Here is a 20159-nt window from a genome sequence, read left to right on the forward strand (position 1 = left end):
CCTGAGTGCAGGGATTACAGGTTTGCACCACCCCATCCGGTTTACACTGGTGCTGGGAATCAAACCCAGGGAGTCCCACGTGCTAGGCGAGCACTCTACCCACTGAGCTGTACCCCAGCCTCAGCAATTATTGTGTGCTGGCCGCTCTGTGGAACGCTGAAGACAGAACCGTGAGCTCTTCCCATGACCAACTTCTGTAACCTTTGGGTTTTTGTAATGAACACGTAAAGCCTTTGTAACTGAAAATATCATGAAATCTTGCTCTTCTCCCCAAAGGTAAAATCCCAACACGATCATATTTCACCATCAGACCTTGAGACACAGTCTGCACCCCGTCTCCACTTCACCTTCAGTTGCCCCCCACCATGGTCCTCCCTAGACTCCACCCATGTTGTGGCCCCTCTGTCTCCTGGGTCACAGGTGGTGGCTGAATGAGAACCTCGACTGGCTCTGGCCACAGGTGGCACCCAGTGCCTCTCTCATCAGCTCCCCTTGGGGTCCTTCCCATAGTTCAGATTCCGGGTGTCTCAGAGCTGGCTGGTGTCAGCCTGCTTCTGCAACCTAGCTCAGAACATCGCCCTTGACCACGTGGGCACGCCTTTTTTTTTTTTTTTTTTTCAAGACAGGGTTTCTCTGTGGCTTTGGAGCCTGTCCTGTAACTAGCTCTGTAGACCAGGCTGGTCTCGAACTCACAGAGATCCGCCTGCCTCTGCCTCCCGAGTGCTGGGATTAAAGGCGTGTGCCACCACCGCCCGGCGGGCACGCCTTTGGATACAAGCAAGTCCCCTGCCTCTAACTCAGCGCAGGAGCCTCTAACATCTCAGGGATACCTGGCCATGCTTAGAGTACTTTTGTTCTGTTGATGGGCTGGCCAAGAGAGATACTTCTGGCATCCGACAGAGGCAAGGGAAACTTCTAAACACCCTATAGGGCAGCGGTTCTCAATCTGTGGGTCTCGACCCCTGTGGGGGTCATATATAAGATATCCTGCACATCAGATATTTACGTTATAATTCATAACATAGCAAAATTACAGTTATGAAGTAACAACAAAGTAATTGTATGGTTGGAGGTCAGCACAACATGAGGAACTGTATTAAAGGGTCGCAGCATTAGGAAGGCTGAGAACCACTGCTATAGGGCATAAGACGGTCTCCACAGCAAGGAAGGGGCTTCACTACCATGCCAGTGAAGACGGCCTGTCGCCCACTCCTCTCTAATTATCCCAGCCTTTATTCTGCAAGCATGGTCTTCCCAGAGCAGCCACTTGTGACTCAGACCCTGCCGTCACGCCGCTGTCAGGGACTGCCAGCAGCCACCCCACTCAAAGCTGGGGCGATGACAGGATGCTGCCGTGGAGGAGGGGAGTGTCCCCTGATTCAGAGCACCAGGCACACGGTGGGTAACGACACCCAAATGTACAGAGGTGCGCTATACGTTACTGAGGCGTTTAAATCAGGGCGGTACATTTTAGGCTCCTCCCCAGGCCTACCAGAAACGATCTTCTGATCTTTAGCCTCCCATCCAGCTCCACCTGCCATTCCTCCCCCGCCACCGCCGCCTTTCAGCTGCCCAGGGAAACTCCATCACTCCCTGGTCCCCACGGGTCTTCATCCTCTCATCGTTCTGCTGTGTGCTGCTCCAACAAGTCACCACCGCCCAAGTGACTTGGAACATGTGTGGGTTTTCTTGCTACACTCGAAGCCAACATCTAGACCAGTTGTCTAGATTTTTTTTTTGTTGCCTGGCCTCTGTCTCCTCCTTATGAGAATCACTGTGATTGTCCTGAGTCCACACAGATAACCCTGGACAATCTCTACATCAGAGTCCTTAACTTAAGCGCACTGGCAAAGTCCCTTTCTCCGCGCACTCACAGGTCCCAGGAACTAGGACCCAGCTGTTGGTGGCATCATCCCTCAGCCAGCCTCAACTTCTATTCTGGAATGTTCTCCCTCCCACTCTGCCCACACCTAGTGGCTCCTTAGCCAAAACAGCCTCTCACACTGCCCTGTCATCCCCTGTCACATGGGCGCTACCCATGGTCCCCGTGTGTTCCTCCCCTGTCGCGTGGGTGCTACCCATGGTCCCCGTGTGTTTTTTTATCTGTCAGGGTGGACCCGTCACTTCAGACTACACTCTAAGGACTGAGAGTGTGTGGCCTCACAGAATTCCCCACTCTCAATTTGCATTTAGTTTCTACCAAAACGAAGTCATCCACACTATGGATTTGTGTCTGGCCCAACAGCCATTTAAAAATAAAAACACTGCTGACAGTTCGTGCTGTCTTGATGGGAGGGCCACGGTACCCTCCTGAATGCTGGAATTAAAGATGTGAGCTGCCACCAAGGGGCAAGACCACATCTGGAAAAGGAGAAGATTACATAAACAGAGGAAGGGACGGGCCAGAGGGAGGGATAGACGTGGGGGAAGAAAAGGACACAGGAGAAACTGACGCCTCTCCTCCCGCCCCTCTTTTTAAGGGCTCTCTCTGTATCTAATATATCTTCTGGAACATTACAAGAAAATCATGAGCCAGACCCAGGAACTTCGGGTGATTCTTTCATTCTCTTCTCCCCTCCCCAACTGTGAATTTGAATTTGTTTCCATGCTGTGGGTGAGTCAGCCCCCACCCTCCTGCAGGTGACAGGATTTTCCGTGTGCACAAAGGGATTGAGCCCAGTGTCTGAGATGGCTTGCCAAGAATAGACAAACACAGGGCGCCTGCTGTATCTGACCTCCTGGGATAACCACAGTGCTTGATTTCCTCTGTAAAAACTCTGAAAGAGGGCCAGTGAGGTGACTCAGCAGATCAAGGTGCTTGCCACCAAGCCTGACCTCCTAAATTTAACCCCTGGGACCCACATGGTGGAAGGAGAGAACTGACTCAGCCAGGTTGTCCTCTCATCTCCACACGATGCCATGACACACACACACACACACACACACACACACACATGCACGCACGCGCACACATACACAGACGGTGAACCAGATCTGATCTATAGCCGGCAGCTCATCACAGTTCCATTCCACAGATAATGGATGTCGGTGTTCAGAGAGGTTGGTGATAATTTGACTGCCGCACAGCTAATTGGATAAAGAACCAAAAGTAGGAGCCTTTCAACAATACGAGCTGCCGTTTACCGAGCACTTACTACCCACCATGCACTGGGCTAACCACCCCCATCATGTCACAAATGAGATGCAGGCCCGATGACACCTCCTGTTCAGAATGGGGAAGCACAGAGAATTAACTAGAGCAGGGATCTCTGTCCAGGACCAGGGTGTGGCATCTTAGTATTCTTACTGTTTCCTCGCCAGTCACTTCTCTAGACCGAGGATGGCTCAGCCATGTTTTTAAGGAGCTTTTTATGGAGGGCTTTGCTCCCTGGAAGATAAAACAATTTGTAAGGAAGAGAAAAAGACCGCAGACTCTCCCCTGTGGGATTCATTTGGCTTTTCTCTCCATGCAGGTCCAGGTGAGCACTTCTCAGGAAACTCAGCAGTCTCTGGAGCAGGAGTACCTGGCCGAGAAGGAGAAGCTGAACAAAGAGAAGCTGGAACAAGAGGAGAAGCTAAAAGCCAAAATCCAGCAGCTGGCGGAAGAGAAGAAGGTAAGGTGACTCATGACAGTTCCTTTGAGGCTGAGAAGCGAGGTGGGACCTTTCCATGGGTCACTGGGGGCTTGGGGTTGAGCAGTGACCTCCCCAGCTTGTCGATTGATGTGATGGTTCTAAATGAGTTGCATGGGGTGAATGATTGGGCCCTAAACCCCAGCAATGGACTGGAAAGATGGCTCAATGGTTAAGAGCATTGGCGGCTCTTGCAAGGGACTGGGGTTTGCTTCCCAGCACCTACATGATAGCTCATAAGCATCTGTAACTCCAGTTCCAGGGAGTCTGATGCCTTCTTCTGGCCTCTGTGGGCACTGTGCACAGATAGCACACATACATGTGGGCAAAACACCCATGCATAATACATAAAAATAAATAATCTTTAAGGGGGGGGGGACTGGAGTGATGGCTCAGCGGTTAAGAGCACTGGCTGCTCTTCCAAATGTCCTGAGTTTAATTCCCAGCAACCACATGGTGGCTCACAACCGTCTGTAATGAGACTTGGTTCCCTCTTCTGGCCTGCAGGCATACAAACAAGCAGAACATTGTATACATAATAAAATAAATAAATCTTTTAAAAGATAAATTAAAAGACCCATTGTATCAGACTCCGTGGAGAAGGTAGAAAGTGGGTGTCCAAAACCAGTTCCTGTCATTCTCCTGTGTCAGTCTTGAGGACCTGCCACCCATTCTGTTGCTTTCTTTGCTTTCCTCCTTGGTCAGTGGCTCTCATGACCTCATTGCTTGGCTGTGTTTATTCATTTAGACTCTGAGGACAAAGGCGGGAGTGTAGCCCAGGCTCCGGGGTTGGCAACATTGCAAAGCATAGCCATAGTTGGTAGTCACAATCAGAGTGGGTGTGGAGGGCCGTGCACTTGTTCCCATCTGCGAGACTCCAAGTCCTCCCTTCTCTCCTCAGGGAGGGACAAGGCCTTCCACAGCATTGTCACCTCTGTTGGCTCCAGACTCCCACAGTCCTTCTCTGTCACATACACCTGCTCTCCGCCCTCTCTCCAACCTCCGGTTCACATCCAGTTTCTTTGGGATATCTGCCTCCTCCTTCCTCTTTGCCTTTCTCCTTATTAGTTATTCAGTGTGTGTGTGTGTGTGTGTGTGTATGTGTGTGTGTGTGTGTGTCTGAGGACAGTGGCAGTCAGTCCCCTCCTTCCGCCAAGTAGGTCCTGGGGATTGAACTCAGGTCATCGGGTACTACAGTAGACATCCTTGCCATCTCCCTAGCCCCCTTCCTGCCTCCTGTGAAGTGGAGGGTATAAAATGGGAGAACTGATAGCCAAAGCTCGTAAAGGTAAGATTAAAGATGGCTGCTGCGTTTATCAGCCTTCTCGTCGCTAGGGTACAATGCCTGAGAGTTTTTAAAGAGTCTTTTTTTTTTTTTTTTTAACCAGTCTGGCCTTGAACTCACAGAGATCCCCCTGCCTCTACCTCCCAAGTGCTGGGATTGAAGGCGTGCACCACTACCAACTGGCTTGATTTTTTTAAAAAATCTTAAAGAAGGAAGGATTCTTTTTTAAAAAAAAAGTGTTTTGTGCACACAATAGTGGGTTTCATTATGACATTTTTGTGCCTATATAGCATTGTACATTAACCCTATTCACCCCATTACTCTTGCAGGTCCCCCTCAGTTCCTCTCCTCCCCAAAACAGTCCCCTTGGCTTGCTCGTCACACTCTACAAACTACCTCACAGGTGTGAAAGAACACGAAATAGGGCTGAGCACAGTGACACACACCTTTAATCCCAACACTTGGGTGGCAGAAGCAGGCAAATCTTTGGGGGCTAAAGGCCAGCCTGGTCTATATAATAAGTTCCAGGTCAGCCAGGAATACATAGGAGACCCTATCTTTAAAAAAAAAAAAAATCAGTATGCTTAAAGTAAAGGGAGAATCTAGTGCTGGACCCATAGCTCCTTATGCAACCTGTGGATCAAAGCTTGGACCTCCATCATCAGTTCCACATACGAGATAAAACACGATGCTGATGTCTCTGGGTCTGGCTTCTTTCTCTTAACGTGGTGATTTCCAATGCCACCTATTTCTCTGCAAACTGTCGTTCCATTCTTCCCTGTGGTTACTTTATGCAACGCGATACATTTTCTTTCCACGTCCGTTTTCCTGCTGAGGGGTGTCCAGCCTGTTCCATCTTGGCTGTTACAAATGGTTGGGTGATAGACATGGATGTGGAGGTACCGCTGGTTTGGATTCGTTTAGAACCTGGATCGTAGGGTAGTTGTGTTTAGCGTTTTAAGAGGAAGGAAGAGTTTACATGTTTGCTGGACCCCGTGCACTTAGCAGAACATTACAGAGTCAGGAGCATGTGGCAGAGAGGGCTGTGCACTTCCTGGTGGACAGGAAGCAAAGAGAAGAGAAAGGAGCAGGGATCAGTGTAACCCAAGAGAGTTATGACCAACTTTCTGCTCAGTGTAACCCAGGGGAGGATGCCCTGCTGGCCAACTTTACTACTACTAAGCCCCACGTCTTAAAGTTTCCAGAACCTTCTACGATGACAGCACAGGTGGGAACCAAACATCCAGCAGGAGCCTGTGTTTCAGATTCAAACCACAGAAGCCGAAATCACAGAGGTAGATTTTAGAGAACAACCAGGTGGTCAACCAGCTTGACCCCGGAGATTCACCTGAAAGAAATTCTGTGGGCTTTAGTCCTGGGGTGTGTGTGTGTGTGTGTGTGTGTGTGTGTGTAGACATGCTCATGTCATGGCCCATGTTTGAGGTCATAACACAGCTTTCAGGAATCAGTTCTCTTCTTCCACCATGTGACTCCCAAATATTAAACTCAGGCTGTCAGACATGGCAAGCGTGCCTCTTTACCCACTGAGCTATCCCACCAACCCCTCCTTGCTTTTTGAGACAGGGTTTCTCACTAGCCTGGAACTTGCCAAGTAAGCTAGACTACCTGGCCAGTGAACCCAGGAGTCTGCCTGTCTCCTCCTCCCTGGGACGGGGATTACAAGGCCACATCACCATGCCTGGCCTTTCCTTTCTTTTCTGTGTGTGGTATGCACTCATGAGGTCATGCATGTGGGGGGTACATATGTGTGTGACTGCATCGCATAGCATGTGCTCATATGCAGTCAAGTGTGGAGGCCCAAGGGTCCTCTCTGATCACAGTCCACGTTATTGATTGAGTCAGGCTCTCTCAGTGCTGACTGAGTGCCCAGAGCTCACAGATACAGCTAACTGTTGAGCTTGGTCAGGGCTCCCTCTTCTCTGCTTCTAGAGCCCTGTAATTACAGGCAGACTGCACACCCACCCAGCATTTCCCTGGGTGCTGGGGACCTGAACGCTGGTCCTCTCCCTTGCACGTTTCACCTGCTGTGCCGTCCGTCCAGCCCCACACCTGTTTTTAAGCGAACGCTGAGCATCAACTCAGGTCCTTGTGCCTGCATGCCAAAAGTGCTTTCCTGACAGACTGTGCCATCTCCCCCTCGCTGTCCTGCTTTTAAATGGCCCTTCCTCCTGTACTTCATCTCTAAGTTTTAGTTCGTCCCTCAGCCTCCCTCTCATGAATCCTGGTTGCTACGAGGACTTTTATTAAGTGGCCAAAGAAATGCCAGGTGCCATCATCAATCCAGCACCCATTGATGATGGTGGTGGTGGTGGTGGTGGTGGTGGTGGTGGTGGTGGTGGTGGTGATGATGATGGTGATGATGATGGTGATGGCGGTGATGATGATGATGATGATGGTGGTGGTGGTGGTGGTGATGAAGATGATGGTGATGATGGTGATGGGCCCTGAAGAGCACACTCTTAATTTTTGCACACACTTCTTACTGCTGTAGGCCAATGTCAGCAAACTTCCTCCACAATGCTAGATAATAAATGTCTTCATTGTTGCAGGCTACTTGTTTTCAATCTCTGCTGTGACTTTGCAGCTCTGCTCTTGTACAAAAGCAGCTGCAGACCACATATCACAGTGTGTATAGAGAGTCCCAATAAAACTTTATTTACAAAGGAGCTGTAGACTACATATCACAGTGTTCATAGAGAGTCCCAACAAAACTTTATTTACAAAATAGCAGTGAGTGGGAGGGGGTGGGAAGTGTCTATGAGCCGTTTTGCTAGCCTTGGTCCTAACCTCATCCCATCTTCAGTCCCACCACCTGGAAGTCTTCTTCAGCCCTAGCCACCCACCTGTCTAGAGCTGGCAGGAAGTCTTTCTTAGGTTGGTTTAGAACACAATTTAGAGTCGATGAGGCTGATTCTCCAATATCTCTACCTAAGCCTGTATCCCTGCCCCCCCGCAGCACAGAGGCAGGAGGCTGTCACTGTGCCAAGAATCTCACCCTGATCATTTCCGCATCCCTTTCTCACATCAGCCCAAGACAGGAAACATTAGTACTGATCTCATCGTACAGATAGGGAAACTGAGGCTTCTATGCAGAGAGTCTCAGCTGCCAGGGCCCAGAGCTGGGAAGAGTCCATCCAGGTTCTCACCTGGTCTGTGCCACACTGCAGAACCTGTGCTCCAGCCCATAGACTCTGCCCACACTCCCAGTCCAAACCCTGTGCTCCATCCCAAAGACTCTGCTGCCCACACTCTCCTTCGGGTGTGATAAGGACTGAAGACAGAACCTGGCAGAGTCCACTTTCCTGCCATGGTTTCCAGGTCTGTCTAACAAGGGTCCTTGACTTGCAGGCCCTGGAGACAGCTATTGCCCAAGAGAAAAACAGAGCGAAGGAGGCTCTAGAGGGGGAGCAGATGAAAGCCAGAGAGGTGGAGAGTCGCTTGACCTACCAGAAGAAGGTAAGCAGTTCCGAGAGGGAGAGTTGAGTCCGCCCATAGTTGAATCTGGGTCTACAGTTGTCAGGGCCCATCTGAGGCTCTCACACAGACCTGCTTCTTTGGAACCCACTGAGCCCTGGAGCTCCCTGGGCCTGGTGGAGCCTGCTCAGGATGGAAGCACAAACCAGGCAGAGCCCAGGGAGAGTCCACATCCTGCCATGGCAACAGGTGGCCTCCACAACAGCTCTTGGCTTGCAGGCTTTGGAGGAGAGCATCACGCAGGAGAAACACAGAGCACAGGAGGCCCTGGAGAAGGCGCAGACTCAAATTCGTGATCTGGAGAGCCACTTGGCCTGTCAAAAGGAGGTACGCCCAGCTCTGGGAGGTCGGCCGGCTGGAGGGACTGCGGGAGAGAGAAGAGGGGTGGGGCACAGCGGGGCTGTCCTGTGTGGTTTGTCCTGACCTGGGCTCTGCAGTTGGGAGAAGCAGAGAGGACTTGGAAGAGAGCCATGGAGATGTAACCTTGCCAACCAGTTGAGGAGAAAAAAAGTGAATGAGATGAGCCAGGCATGGTGGCTCCTGCCCATCACCCTGACTCTAGGAGCTGAGAGGGTCCCTGTGAGTTTGAGGTCAGCAAAAGTTATAGCACAAAGGCTCTGTCTCATGGGTGACAGAGTGCAGGCTGAGACATGTTGGGGCCCAGTTGCATGTGTCCTATCTGCTCCGAAACATCAAATGGGGAACGACAGGATCTTGAGAGGATGATTCAACCACATCCTAAACTCACGCATCTTCAGAACCAGCACCCAGAAGTCTTCAGCCCTGGGCGGAGGGATGCCCAGGGCTGGCAGGAACTTTCTTAGGCTGGGGTGAGTCAAAAGGTGACGATCATCAACCCATCTCAGGCCTCAGGCTTCCTCTTCCACACAGCTGTCTAGATGTTTAAAAGCCAGGCACTAGCTCCTACATCCTTCCCAGCCACTACCGCCCCACTCCACCCCGTCCCCATGCACAGCGGGCTAGGAGTCTGGCCTGGATGGCCTTCCCATGCCCGCTCTGTGCTCCAGAAGTCACTGAGCTGAAGTTCAGCGGGTGAAGTGACCTGCACATGTGTCGTACCTAGAATGTTTTGGTTTGTACTCCTAAAATGTATTTGAAAATCCAGATTTCTCTTCTCTCTTGGAAAGTCAAAAAGCTCCGGCCCTCGTTTCCACTGTGGAGGAAAAGGGCGCAGGGGAATGAAATTCATCCCAGCAGCAGCAGCCGGGTCGTCCTTTGAGCCCCTACCCTCTCATAAGCTTTGCTGTTTGCAGTTCATCACCTGCCCTTTCCCTACAGTGCAGTAGCCAGAACCAAATGCCATCCTCCGGCCGCAGACACCTGGGGAAGGCTTTTCCTCCCCCTCGTGAAGGATGCTGTGTTTCTGTGGATGTGCCCAAACTCTAACCCACCGGCAACCTCTGTTACATTGCCAGTGTTCACTTAGCTGGTCGCCAGTCTCAGAGCCCTGGTCCTTTCACACATGTGCTTTCGATGATGCCTCAGGCCTGAAGGTGCAGGCTTCGCAGCCACAGGAGACGCCAGTTTGAGTCTATCCACACCTCCCTTCTTGGAAGGGAGCCAGGAAGGCCAGAGATAATGGACAACCAAGCATTTGACCCAACCGTGTCACGGATCTGTGGTGGCTGCTGTCTTTATCACTACAGCCAGGTCTCCTGGCACTAGGGCATAGCCCCTTCCTGTCCCAGCTCCCTTTCCCCGCCCCCACCCGGCTTTCTGACAACCCACCCTCCTCAAGTAGAGTGTTTGTCTGCCCTCCACCAGAGGGAAAGTAGCCCCCTAATGCAAGTCTGCCCAAACAGTCTGATGTAACCCAGGGAGATGTTTACATGTGGTTTCTCACCCAGCTGTTCCTCAGCACTCTGTAAACAGTGTCACCAAGGTTTGCCTTTGAGTCAGGTCTCCAGGCAGAGTGAGGGGGTGGGGGTGGGGTCTCCATGGAGTCACTTAGGCCAGATGCCATCCAGGAGTCAACAAGGGCTGGCCAGGCCCTTGAATTTAGCGATTCCAAAGTGACGGAGCAAGTCAGAAAAATTGAAGCCTCTGGGTCAGGTGTGGTGATACACACCTCTAATCTCCACTCAGACAGCAGAGGTAGGTGGATCTGTGTGAGTTTGAGGCCAGCCTGGTCTACATGCAGAGTTGTAGACCAACCAGTACAGAACAAGATTCTGCCTTTAAAAAAAAAAATCAAGCATCATGCAGAGGTCAGCTGGGCTTAATTACACCAGTCTGTTACTCTGACCTGACAAGGCCTGGCCATAGTTTCTTCCCAGAAAGGATTAAGCCACCACCAGGGGTGTTTTGTTCATTTGTTTCTTGGGATTTTGGTTTTGTTTTTTGATTGCTGGTTGTTGTTTGTTTTGGTTTTGTTTTGACAAAGGATCTGTTAGCCCAGGCTGGCCTCAAACTCACTGTACAGACAAGGATGACCTTTAAACTCCTGATCATCCTTCCTCTACCTCCAGGTGCTGGGATCATGGGAATGAACCGCATAAAACTGTCTCTGTGTAGCTCCTCACCTTCTCCTGTGGATCAGATGCTTCTGAAGGCTAATCCCCACCCCCCACCCCACCTTGTAGACTCTAGTGGAGATCACACTGCAAGTTCCAAGTTCCCGAAGTCCAGCTGCGGAGTAGGGGGAGACCCTGTGAAAGCTGAGGCGACCTTTCTTGGGTGTAGGGAGAGGCCCTGTGAAAGCTGAGGCGACCTTTCTTGGGTGTAGGGAGAGGCCCTGTGAAAGCTGAGGCGACCTTTCTTGGGTGTAGGGAGAGACCCTGTGAATGCTGAGGTGACCTTTCTTGGGTGTAGGGAGAGATCCTTTTGAAAGCTGAGGCGACCTTTCTTGGGTGTAGGGAGAAGCCCTGTGAATGCTGAGGTGACCTTTCTTGGGATTTCAGATTCTCTGGCGGTGGAATCTGCAGCAAGTCCATTAGCAGAGTGGCCACAGCAAGAAATGGACCAGATGAAATTCTGTGGCTAGGGACAGCAGGATACTAACCCAGAGCTCTTCCCTTGTCCTACCACATCCCTGCAAGGCTCATCCTGAACTTTCTAGGAGGTGGTGACAGGCTCACGTTGTGCCCAAGTTGAGAGACCCCCAGAGAGACCACCAGAATCCAGTCAAGTCCAGAATGCAAAAGCCAGGTTTAATTCTTCCCAGCTAGCTGGGAGTTCTCCATTACATGTGAATGCAGTGTAGTAGGGAGAGCTCCCGTTCCTCATTTGGGGTTGACATATATAGGCAAAAACCGCAAGCCAGGTTTACTTAGGGTCAAAGGGGTTGGTTTTACTGAGTGCAGGGAATGGACTCCTTCTACTTCTGTTCATGCCCCCCCCCCCCCCCCCCGCCTTCCCCCTAAGCAGTTATTTCTGCTCCTGTCTAGACCACAAAGCTGGGTGTCGACAGGGGACTTAACTACTAGGGACAGTTGGTCTGCACTTTCGCAAAGATTCCTGTTTCCAGCTAACTCCTGATGCTGCAAAGAGCTCAAGGCCTGTGTCTTAACCAGCTCCTGACCAAGCAAAGCTTTTTAAAAATGTTTATGTCCTTACAGCGACAGGCTCATTCATGCCCATTCCTCCATCCTTCTGAGACCAAATCTTCAGAAATCAGCTCCACTAGTTGGAGAGTCCACCATCAATGGGATTCTTCTCCTGCAGAACGAGGGTCCCTCTGCGTGCTGGTATCCTCCCAGAGTCTCTGAACACAGTCTGTGTGTTTGCTGTGTTCCGGACCCTGGCCTCCCTGTTGACAGACAGTGTGGCCCACACCTCTTCTGGCCCCTGGTTCCCCGTCTGTTAAAAGAGATCCTAGCCCTGGTGGCAGTGGCGCATGTCTTTAATCCCAGCACTTGTGAGGCAGAAGTGGGCAGATCTCTGTGAGTTCAAGGCCAGCCTGGTCTACAGAGAGAGTTCCAAGACAGATAGGACTGTTTTACACAGAGAAACCGTGTCTCAAACAAACAAACAAAAAAAGGGATCCTCGCAGCAGCTCCATGATAGCGGTACCATAGGGGTGAGGTCATTCTGAGGGTAACATAAGCCCATCTTAGCTGCTAGCCTTAACTCGGATACTGATATTATTGGCCCTACCTTTCAGGTCTTGGAGGACAGTGTGGCCCGTGAGAAAAGAAAAGTGCGGGAAATGCTGGAGGCGGAAAGGAGGAAGACACAAGACCTGGAGAACCAGCTGACCCAGCAGAAGGAGGTAAGAGCAGCCAGGGCCCTCCTCCCTCCAGGAGGACATGCAGCCAGGTGTGCCTGACAGCCCCGCAGTCCCTTGGTCCTGCTGCTGCACTTCTGCAGGAAGTGGCCCCCACCTGCCAGTCATTAGCCAGCCAGGGAGGATCCCTGGAGCTCAGACCCCTCCGGGGACCCTGAGAAATGGGAATTGAAGTTATCTCTTTGTGGGACAAAAGTCACTGTACATAAAGTGCACACAGCCCTTCTCTGAAGCTCCCAGGAGCTGTGCCTCCCAAAGCCAGGGACTTTCCAGGGTGAACCTGGCCTGGTGCGAACACACCTACCAGGTCAGACAGTGGCTCCGCACCCAGTGACGGGGCTGAACACTCGTGACCATGTCGTTTACTGATGCCAGCCTGGGAACCAGGAACAAGGAGCCCCTCCTTCCTTATCCTCCTGGGACTGAGACATGGCTTCCTGCTCCCCAGCCTCCTCACTTCCTCTCACCTCATCCAGGCTCCAAGTCACTGGTTTCAGTGGTGACTCACCTTGGCTTCCCCTGCAGTGAGTTCGCCTCTGTCTTAGTCACGGGTTCAACTGCTGGGGAGAGACACCACGACCAAGACAGCCCGTGTAAAAAAGAAAGTGACTGAGGACTTGTTTACGGTTTCAAGGGGTTATAGTCCATTATTATCATGGGGGGAACAACACAGTGGGGGGGGGGAGCACGGCAGATCTTGCCACAGCCCTGGAGCAGTAGCTGAGAGTTACAGCCTGATCCGAAGGCAGAGAGCAGGAGACGGGGCCTGGAATGCCTGCTCCCAGGGACACACTTCCTCCCACAAGGCCACACCTGTGAGTCTATGGGGAGGGGCTCTTATTCAAACCACCACCCCTTCTCTTCTGCTCTCACCCTCAAATCCCTCTTTGACTTCCAGATCGCAGAGAGCATCACCTTTGAGAGACTCAAAATGCGAGACACCCTGGAGAAGGAAAAGAGGAGAATCCAGGACCTGGAGAACCGCCTGACCAAGCAAAGAGAGGTATGGCTCTCTGAGATGAGAGGTCCATCCACGGCTCCCGCGGACCCCGTCAGGCCCTGCGGCCAGGCAGCCAGGTTTAAATCCTTCTTCTGCTGTGCGACTTTAGGGAAGTTACTCACTGCCTCTGGGCCCCGGTGCTCCCACGCATGAAATACAGTCAGCTTCATTCGGTGACGGGACACAACATTGACTGTAGCACACCAACAGATGCACGCAGCTCATGCTGCATGCATCAGCTCCTGGCTCAGAAGTGTGGGGGTGGGGGCAGGATCCGAACCCAGAACTCCCAAACCGTTCATCTTTACCTACCCCTGCCACTACACTCCAGCCTTGTGACAGAGAGGGGACATCCAGGCATTTCCGTGTCCCTTTCTTGGCGGAGCTTGCCCTAGAAGTCATTACCTTCCAAACTAAAATGCATTTCTGTCGAGACCCACAGTTCTGACCCGATGGGTAAAGAGGAGGTGGCTGCGCACCCCTCAAAAACTGCAGATACTCGCTTGTCCTGGGTCCCTGATGTGTGACAGACACACGCACGTGTATGTGAGTGTGCAAGCACACACAACACACACACACACACTTTGGCCATATCTTAGTCAAAGTAGGTGAGCAACACCCAACCTGGCAATTGTGAGTTAAATTTATATTGAAAGGATCTCCTGGGCCCACTGGCCTAAGAAGGGTGTCTATGCCTCCATTTTGTGTGGTTTTCTTTAAACACAGGCACCCACACATTTTTGTGCATGTGTTTGAAGTGCCCTGGATATAGGGTGGAACTGGAATCAGGGGTTTTGTTTGTTTGTGTCTTTGTTTTTTTGAGACAGGGTTTCTCTGTATGACCCTGGCTATCCCAGGACTCCCAGAGATCCGCCTGCCTCTGCCTCCTGAGTGCTGGGATTGAAGGCGTGCGCCCACTTCTGCCCGGCTGGAATCTGTCTTTTCAACAAGCTACCCAAATGACCCTGGAACATTTTTGAACGCCGCCACCTAAGGAGAAACAAAGTCAGCAAAGCTCTCAGGATGGCACAGCTGCTCCGGGCCCCACTCGGATGGGAGGCCTTAACTGATGGATGGGTGTCCAGAAGAGGCAGAGGCCGGCAAGGCCCAGGAATTCGGGGCCGCCCACTCCCATGTTGGGGCCTGGAGCTCAGACCACAGGAGCTGTCTCTACTCTGTTTCCCAAATACTGCACCCTGGAATGCTGCAGGATGAGTCAATAAGTGGTGGTGGGGGGTGTAAGTCAGTAAGGGGTGGGTAAAGAAGAGAAGATAAGCTAGTAATGGGACTCATGTAAATATATACATAATGCACACATAGATGCATGTATATATGTGTACGCATAGACTTACATAGACTTACCCCCCCACACACACACATATGTGTATCAGGGCTGGAAAGATGGCTCAACAGTTAAGAGCACGGACTCCTCTTACAGAGAATCCAGGTTTGATTCCTGTCACCCACATGACAGTTCAAACCACCCATAACTCCAGTTCCAGGGGATCCAACATCCTCTTCAGGTCTCCACAGTAGTGTGTAGACATAATGACAGGCAAAATACCCATACACATGAAATATAAGTAAAACCTTTTGAAAAGTATGTCACGAATCAATACACAAACTACATATATATTCCAGCAGTTCCAGGGCAAGGAAAAACTGGTCGTGCAGTCGCTACACAAAAACAGAGCAAGCACAACAGGGCTGTCAGTGCAAACCTGTAATCCCAGCTACGCAGGAGGCGAGGCAGTTCAAGACCAGTCTGGGCTGCAAAGCGAGCTTGGGACTAGCTGGGAAGCTTGCTAAGACCCTGTCTCAAAATCAAAAGGAAAGAGAGAGAGAAAGATAGAGTACCCTGGGTTCAAGCCCACAACCAAATGGCAGGCCAGCACATGGAGGACGAAGCCCTTCCAGGCGCCAACCCCGAGGAGCTCCTCCTCCCGGGGCTGTCATAAAAAGAATTGTGCAAGGCAACAAGGGACATCCTTAGCCATAGCAGCCTTAGATCAGATGCCCAAAGGCAGTCACCGGGAGACCTCAGAGTTGCCCAGTGACAGCAAACACCTCAGGAGAAGCAGTGACAAGCCCCCCCCCCCCCCCCCCCATACAAAGGGACCTACCACTCACCAGGACAGAGCACACAACTGCAAAGCAAACATTGTGTGACTCTGGCGGGGATCCTGCCGACCAGCCCCCCACCCACCACCCCAAACCCAAAACAAAAAGCAAAAACGGACAAGTTAAAAGCTTCCACCCGGCAGAGGGAACAGTGTGCAGATGCAGCCCCCAGACTGGGCAGGAAATACTTGCCAGACACAGGTCTGGTTAATCTCTAAACCGTCTGAGGAATTCAGTGACCCAACAGCAACACACACAGGTACCCAACAGACTGGCTTGTTTGGTGTTCTGGTGCCGGGGAATGGAGCCCAGGGCCTCACACACACTGGCCAGGTGTGCATCTTCCGCTGAGCTACATCCAACTTTATTTTATTATTTCTGAAATGCGGTCTCACTTATTTGCCCAAGTTGACCTTGAACTCACTATGTAATCCAGGCTGGCTTCAGTTCCATCATCCTCCTGCCTCTCAGCCTTTCAAGTAGCTGGAATTACAGGCTGGCACCATCATACCTGGCCTGAGTAGACATTTTTCTTTTAAAAAAAAAAATGCTATTTTATTTTTTATGTATCCATGAGTGTTTTACCTGCGTGTTTGATGCCAACAGAAGCCAGAAGAGGGCATTTCTGGGGTTACAGATGGTTGTAAGCCACCATATGGGCACTGGGAATCGAACCCAGGCCCTCTGGGAAAGAAGCCAGGACTCTTAGCCACTAAACTATCTCTCCAGCCCCCTGAATGGACATTGTTTTCAAAAGGAAGATTTAGAAACTAGATACATGGAAGGTGAAAACTCCAAAGCCAGTTTCAGAAAAATTACTGAGGGCATTGAGCTCAGCTGGTAGAGTGTTCGCCTAGCATGACTGAGGCCCTGGGTTCCATCCCCAGTAGTTCATAAACCTGACTTAATGGCACACACCTGTAATTCCAGCACTTGGGAGGTAGAGGTGGGCTAATCAGGACTTGAAGGTCACCCTGAGGGAATTCAAAACCAGCCTCAGCTCTTTCTCAAAAAACAAACAAACAAACAACTACTCAGACCTAGGGTGGCTGTTTGCACACAATTTTATTTGTATTCACAATAGAGCTGTTGAGACTCTCTCAGTAAAAACAGTGATAATCATAACAATGAATAAATAAACAAATAAGCAAAAGATGCTGGGTTGAACAACTGCGTGTCAGCTCGCCCCCCTTAGGATGAGGTGCTTTGAGTGTAGCTGCTGGGTCCCTGCTCCCATGTGACCTTCCCGAAAGGATGACCTGGTCCACACTATCAAAGCAGCTGCGAGAGCACCCAGGACTGTGTCTCAAGATTACATCCCATGGGGCTGTGAACGCAGCTCAGCTGGTAAAGTGCTCGCGAAGAGAGCACGAAGACCTGAGTTCTAGCCCCAGAAACCACTTTTTAAAAGCCAGGCATGGAAGTTGGAGAGATGGTCCAGCAGTTAAGAGTATGAATTGTTCTTGCAAAGAACCTGAGTTTGATTACCAGCACCCACGTTGGGCTGCTCACAACCGCCTGTTAACTCTAGCCCTGGGGGATTCAATGCTTCTGGCCTTGGACACCTCCCCTCAAGTGAGCACACACACTTAAAAATCCTGAGCTCTGAGAGTCAAAACCAAAAAGATTCCTGATGTTTGCTGGCAAGTTAGTCTAACCTAATCGGTAAGCACCAGGCCAGTGAGAAACCCTGTCTCATTTCTGAGCATGACACCTGAGGTTGTCCTGGGGCCTCCACGCTCACCACACACACATACACACACACACCTGTACATACACATACAACCATGCATACTCAAACACACCCACATTAAAAAAAATGATGTCTGGGACTTCAGCATAGGGCTTGGCAGGAACCCATACTCCAGTCCTTGGAAGAAGGTCCCCAAGGGGACAGTAGGATTATTATAAAAATGAATGACGGTTTCGAGGGGAGACATAAGTTATGCCAAGGACTTGGAACTGGGATCCTTTCTGACCAGGGACCTGGAGTGCAGGGGGAGCAGAGTGTCCCCAGGGCAGATCATGTGATGAAGGGCAAAGGCACTTAGCACATTTATCCTGGAAATTGGATTTAAAGAGAGACTTGACAGCCCTCCTCAAATGTTTAAAGGGCTGTCTCATAAAAGAGAAATAACACCAAGTCAAGGGCTCCCGGTGACAGAATTGGGCTCAGAGACCAGAAATCAAGGAGACAGATCTCTGCTGATGATAAAAAGAGAGCTCTGCAATAATTGGAACCTTCCAGAAAATCCTCGGGCTTTGGACTTGAGAAGCATCGACAGACTGGGGTCTGTGTCCTCTCTCACGGCTCGGGGAATAAGGAGAGAAAGGTAAATATTGACTCCCAGGCGTCGTTAATTTGGTGTTTGCTGTTTGTCTAGGAAATAGAATCGAAGGGACAAAAAGAGGACATCTTAAATAATAAATTAAACGACGCCCTGGCCATGGTGGAGGAGGCGGAGCAGATGAAGACAGCCGAGAGCCGCAAAGCCGAGACCCTTGCCCTCAAGTTAGACGAAACAGTAGCCGAGCTGGAAAAGACCAAGACAAAAATGGTGGGTTGATCTGAAAATGCCAAGCTTCCCCCGGGGAAGACTGCAATGTGTGCTGGCTAGGATTGTATCAGCCTGGCACACAAACCAGAGTCGTTCGGGAAAGGGGAACTTCGGTTGAGAAGATGCCCCCTCCAGACTGATCTGTGGGGAAGCCAAGCCTGTGGTGCCTTTTCTTGATTGGTGATTGATGACTGGTGGGGCGGGCTCTGCTCACTTGGTGGTTGATGATTGGTGAGGGAGGGCCTCACTCATTGAGGGTGGAGCTACCTCTGGGCTGGTGATGCCCGTTCTGTAAGAAAAGCAGGCTGAACAAGCCTTAGGGATTAAGCCAGTAAGCAGCACTCCTCCACGGCCTCTGCATCAGCCCCAGCCTCCAGGTCCCTGCCCTGACTTCCCTCAGCGGTGGAGGGTGACCTGAGAGTGGTAGGCTGAAGTGAACCCTCGTCTCCGCAAGGTGCTTTGATGTGTGGTCATCACAGCAAAAGAAATCCAGACTCTGACACAGTAGCAGGAGATTGCGGGGGGGGGGGGGGGGGGNGGGGAGGCTGAAACAAGGCTTGTCCAGTCTCCAGCTACTGACACTCTGGGCCAAGTACCTTTCTTCTCAGGGACTGTCCTATGCTTTGTGGACAGTAAACAGCACTTTCCCCACCCCCAGCTGAGACAGTCACTGCCAAATGTCCTTTAGAGGTAAAACTCACCTCTGATGGGAAAGGTCATCCAGCTGGACCGGGTGAGACAGGTTTGTAATCCCAGCTACTCTGAAGGCTGAGGAAAGCGAAACAGACATTCAAGGTCTGCCTGGACTACAAAGAGAGCTCAGGACCAGCAAAGCAACTTGATTAGGACCCTGTCTCTAAGTAAAATAAATCTGGGGATCTGGAGAGCTTGCAAAATATCCCACTTGTAGGAGCTGGGAGGCCTACGTCCAGCATACTCTCTGGAAGGGAGAGCAAGAGCTAGGAAGGCAGGGTGGGAGGGGCCGTGGCAGAGACATCAGGAAGGGTCAGAAAGTGGAGGGTGGTCACAGAAAGGGGAGCGTGGTCACAGGTGGTGGCTGATTTCCTGAGAGCCTTTGTTGGTGATTTTAGCTGACAAGTATCGCAGAAGCAGGGAGGGAGAGACTGGCTGCTTAAGGCTGTCCTCTGACCTCCACACACAAGGTACATACACATACAAGAAATGCAAATTGGTTTGCTTTTTTTCCTCATCCAACTATTTATCCATTCATTAATTTTTAATTTCATTTATTGATTGATTTGTTTTGGTTTTCAAGACAGGGTTTCTCTGTGTAGCACTGGATGTTGTGGACCAGGCTGGCCTCAAACTCATAGAGATCCGCTTGCATCTGCCTCCCTGGTGCCGGGATTAAAGGCATGCACCACCACTGCCTGGCTCATTGATTCTTTTTTTTAAAGATGCATTTATCTCTATTTGTATGTATGGGTATTTTGTTTGTATTTGTGTCTGTGTGCCATGTGTGTACCAGGTACCCATGGAGACCAGATGAGGGTGTTGCATCCCCTAGAACTGGAGTTACAGGTGACTGTGAGTTGCCATGTGGGTGCTGGGAATAGAGGCCAGGCCTCTGAAAGTGCAGCCGGTGCTCCTAACTGCTGAGCCATCTCTCCAGCATGCACGTTCGCACACGAACACACACACACACACACCACAGTCATTAATTCTCATCAAACATCTGGGCCTAGGTGTAGTGGGCAGACCAGTAAGAGAGCAGGCAAGGCTTCTGTGATGTGGATCTGAGAGACGCGCAGGGGAGCGAAACAAGAAACCAAGACCACGTCAGGTGTTGATAAAGGTCCTG

The 20159-nt window shown here is 51.0% G+C and overlaps 1 protein-coding gene and 1 long non-coding RNA gene across 9 annotated transcripts in view; one reads left to right on the forward strand and one right to left on the reverse strand.

Moving 5' to 3' along the window:
• Fhad1 (forkhead associated phosphopeptide binding domain 1) overlaps positions 1–20159 on the forward strand; it is a 102066-nt gene that overhangs the window by 50376 nt on the left and 31531 nt on the right. For 7 of the 8 annotated variants that reach the window (XM_050152186.1, XM_050152154.1, XM_050152162.1 and 4 more), the window contains 7 exons: positions 2481–2551; positions 3474–3614; positions 8287–8394; positions 8632–8739; positions 12536–12643; positions 13557–13661; positions 18164–18337. In XM_050152186.1, coding sequence (XP_050008143.1) covers positions 2481–2551; positions 3474–3614; positions 8287–8394; positions 8632–8739; positions 12536–12643; positions 13557–13661; positions 18164–18337 — 815 coding nt within the window. Of the gene's footprint in view, positions 1–2480; positions 2552–3473; positions 3620–8286; positions 8395–8631; positions 8740–12535; positions 12644–13556; positions 13662–18163; positions 18338–20159 lie in introns of all 8 variants that reach the window. The other variant, XM_050152214.1, reaches the window with a different exon arrangement.
• Positions 10559–12524, reverse strand: LOC126507629 (uncharacterized). The gene is made up of 3 exons (XR_007593595.1): positions 11317–12524; positions 11144–11273; positions 10559–11100 (listed from the first exon to the last, which is right to left on the reverse strand). It is a non-coding gene; the product is annotated as an uncharacterized lncRNA (long non-coding RNA).

This window comes from Alexandromys fortis, unplaced genomic scaffold (assembly GCF_014885135.2).
Source record: "Alexandromys fortis isolate MF-2015 unplaced genomic scaffold, M_Fortis_MF-2015_v1.1 scaffold_26, whole genome shotgun sequence".
Taxonomy (NCBI): Eukaryota; Metazoa; Chordata; class Mammalia; order Rodentia; family Cricetidae; genus Alexandromys; species Alexandromys fortis.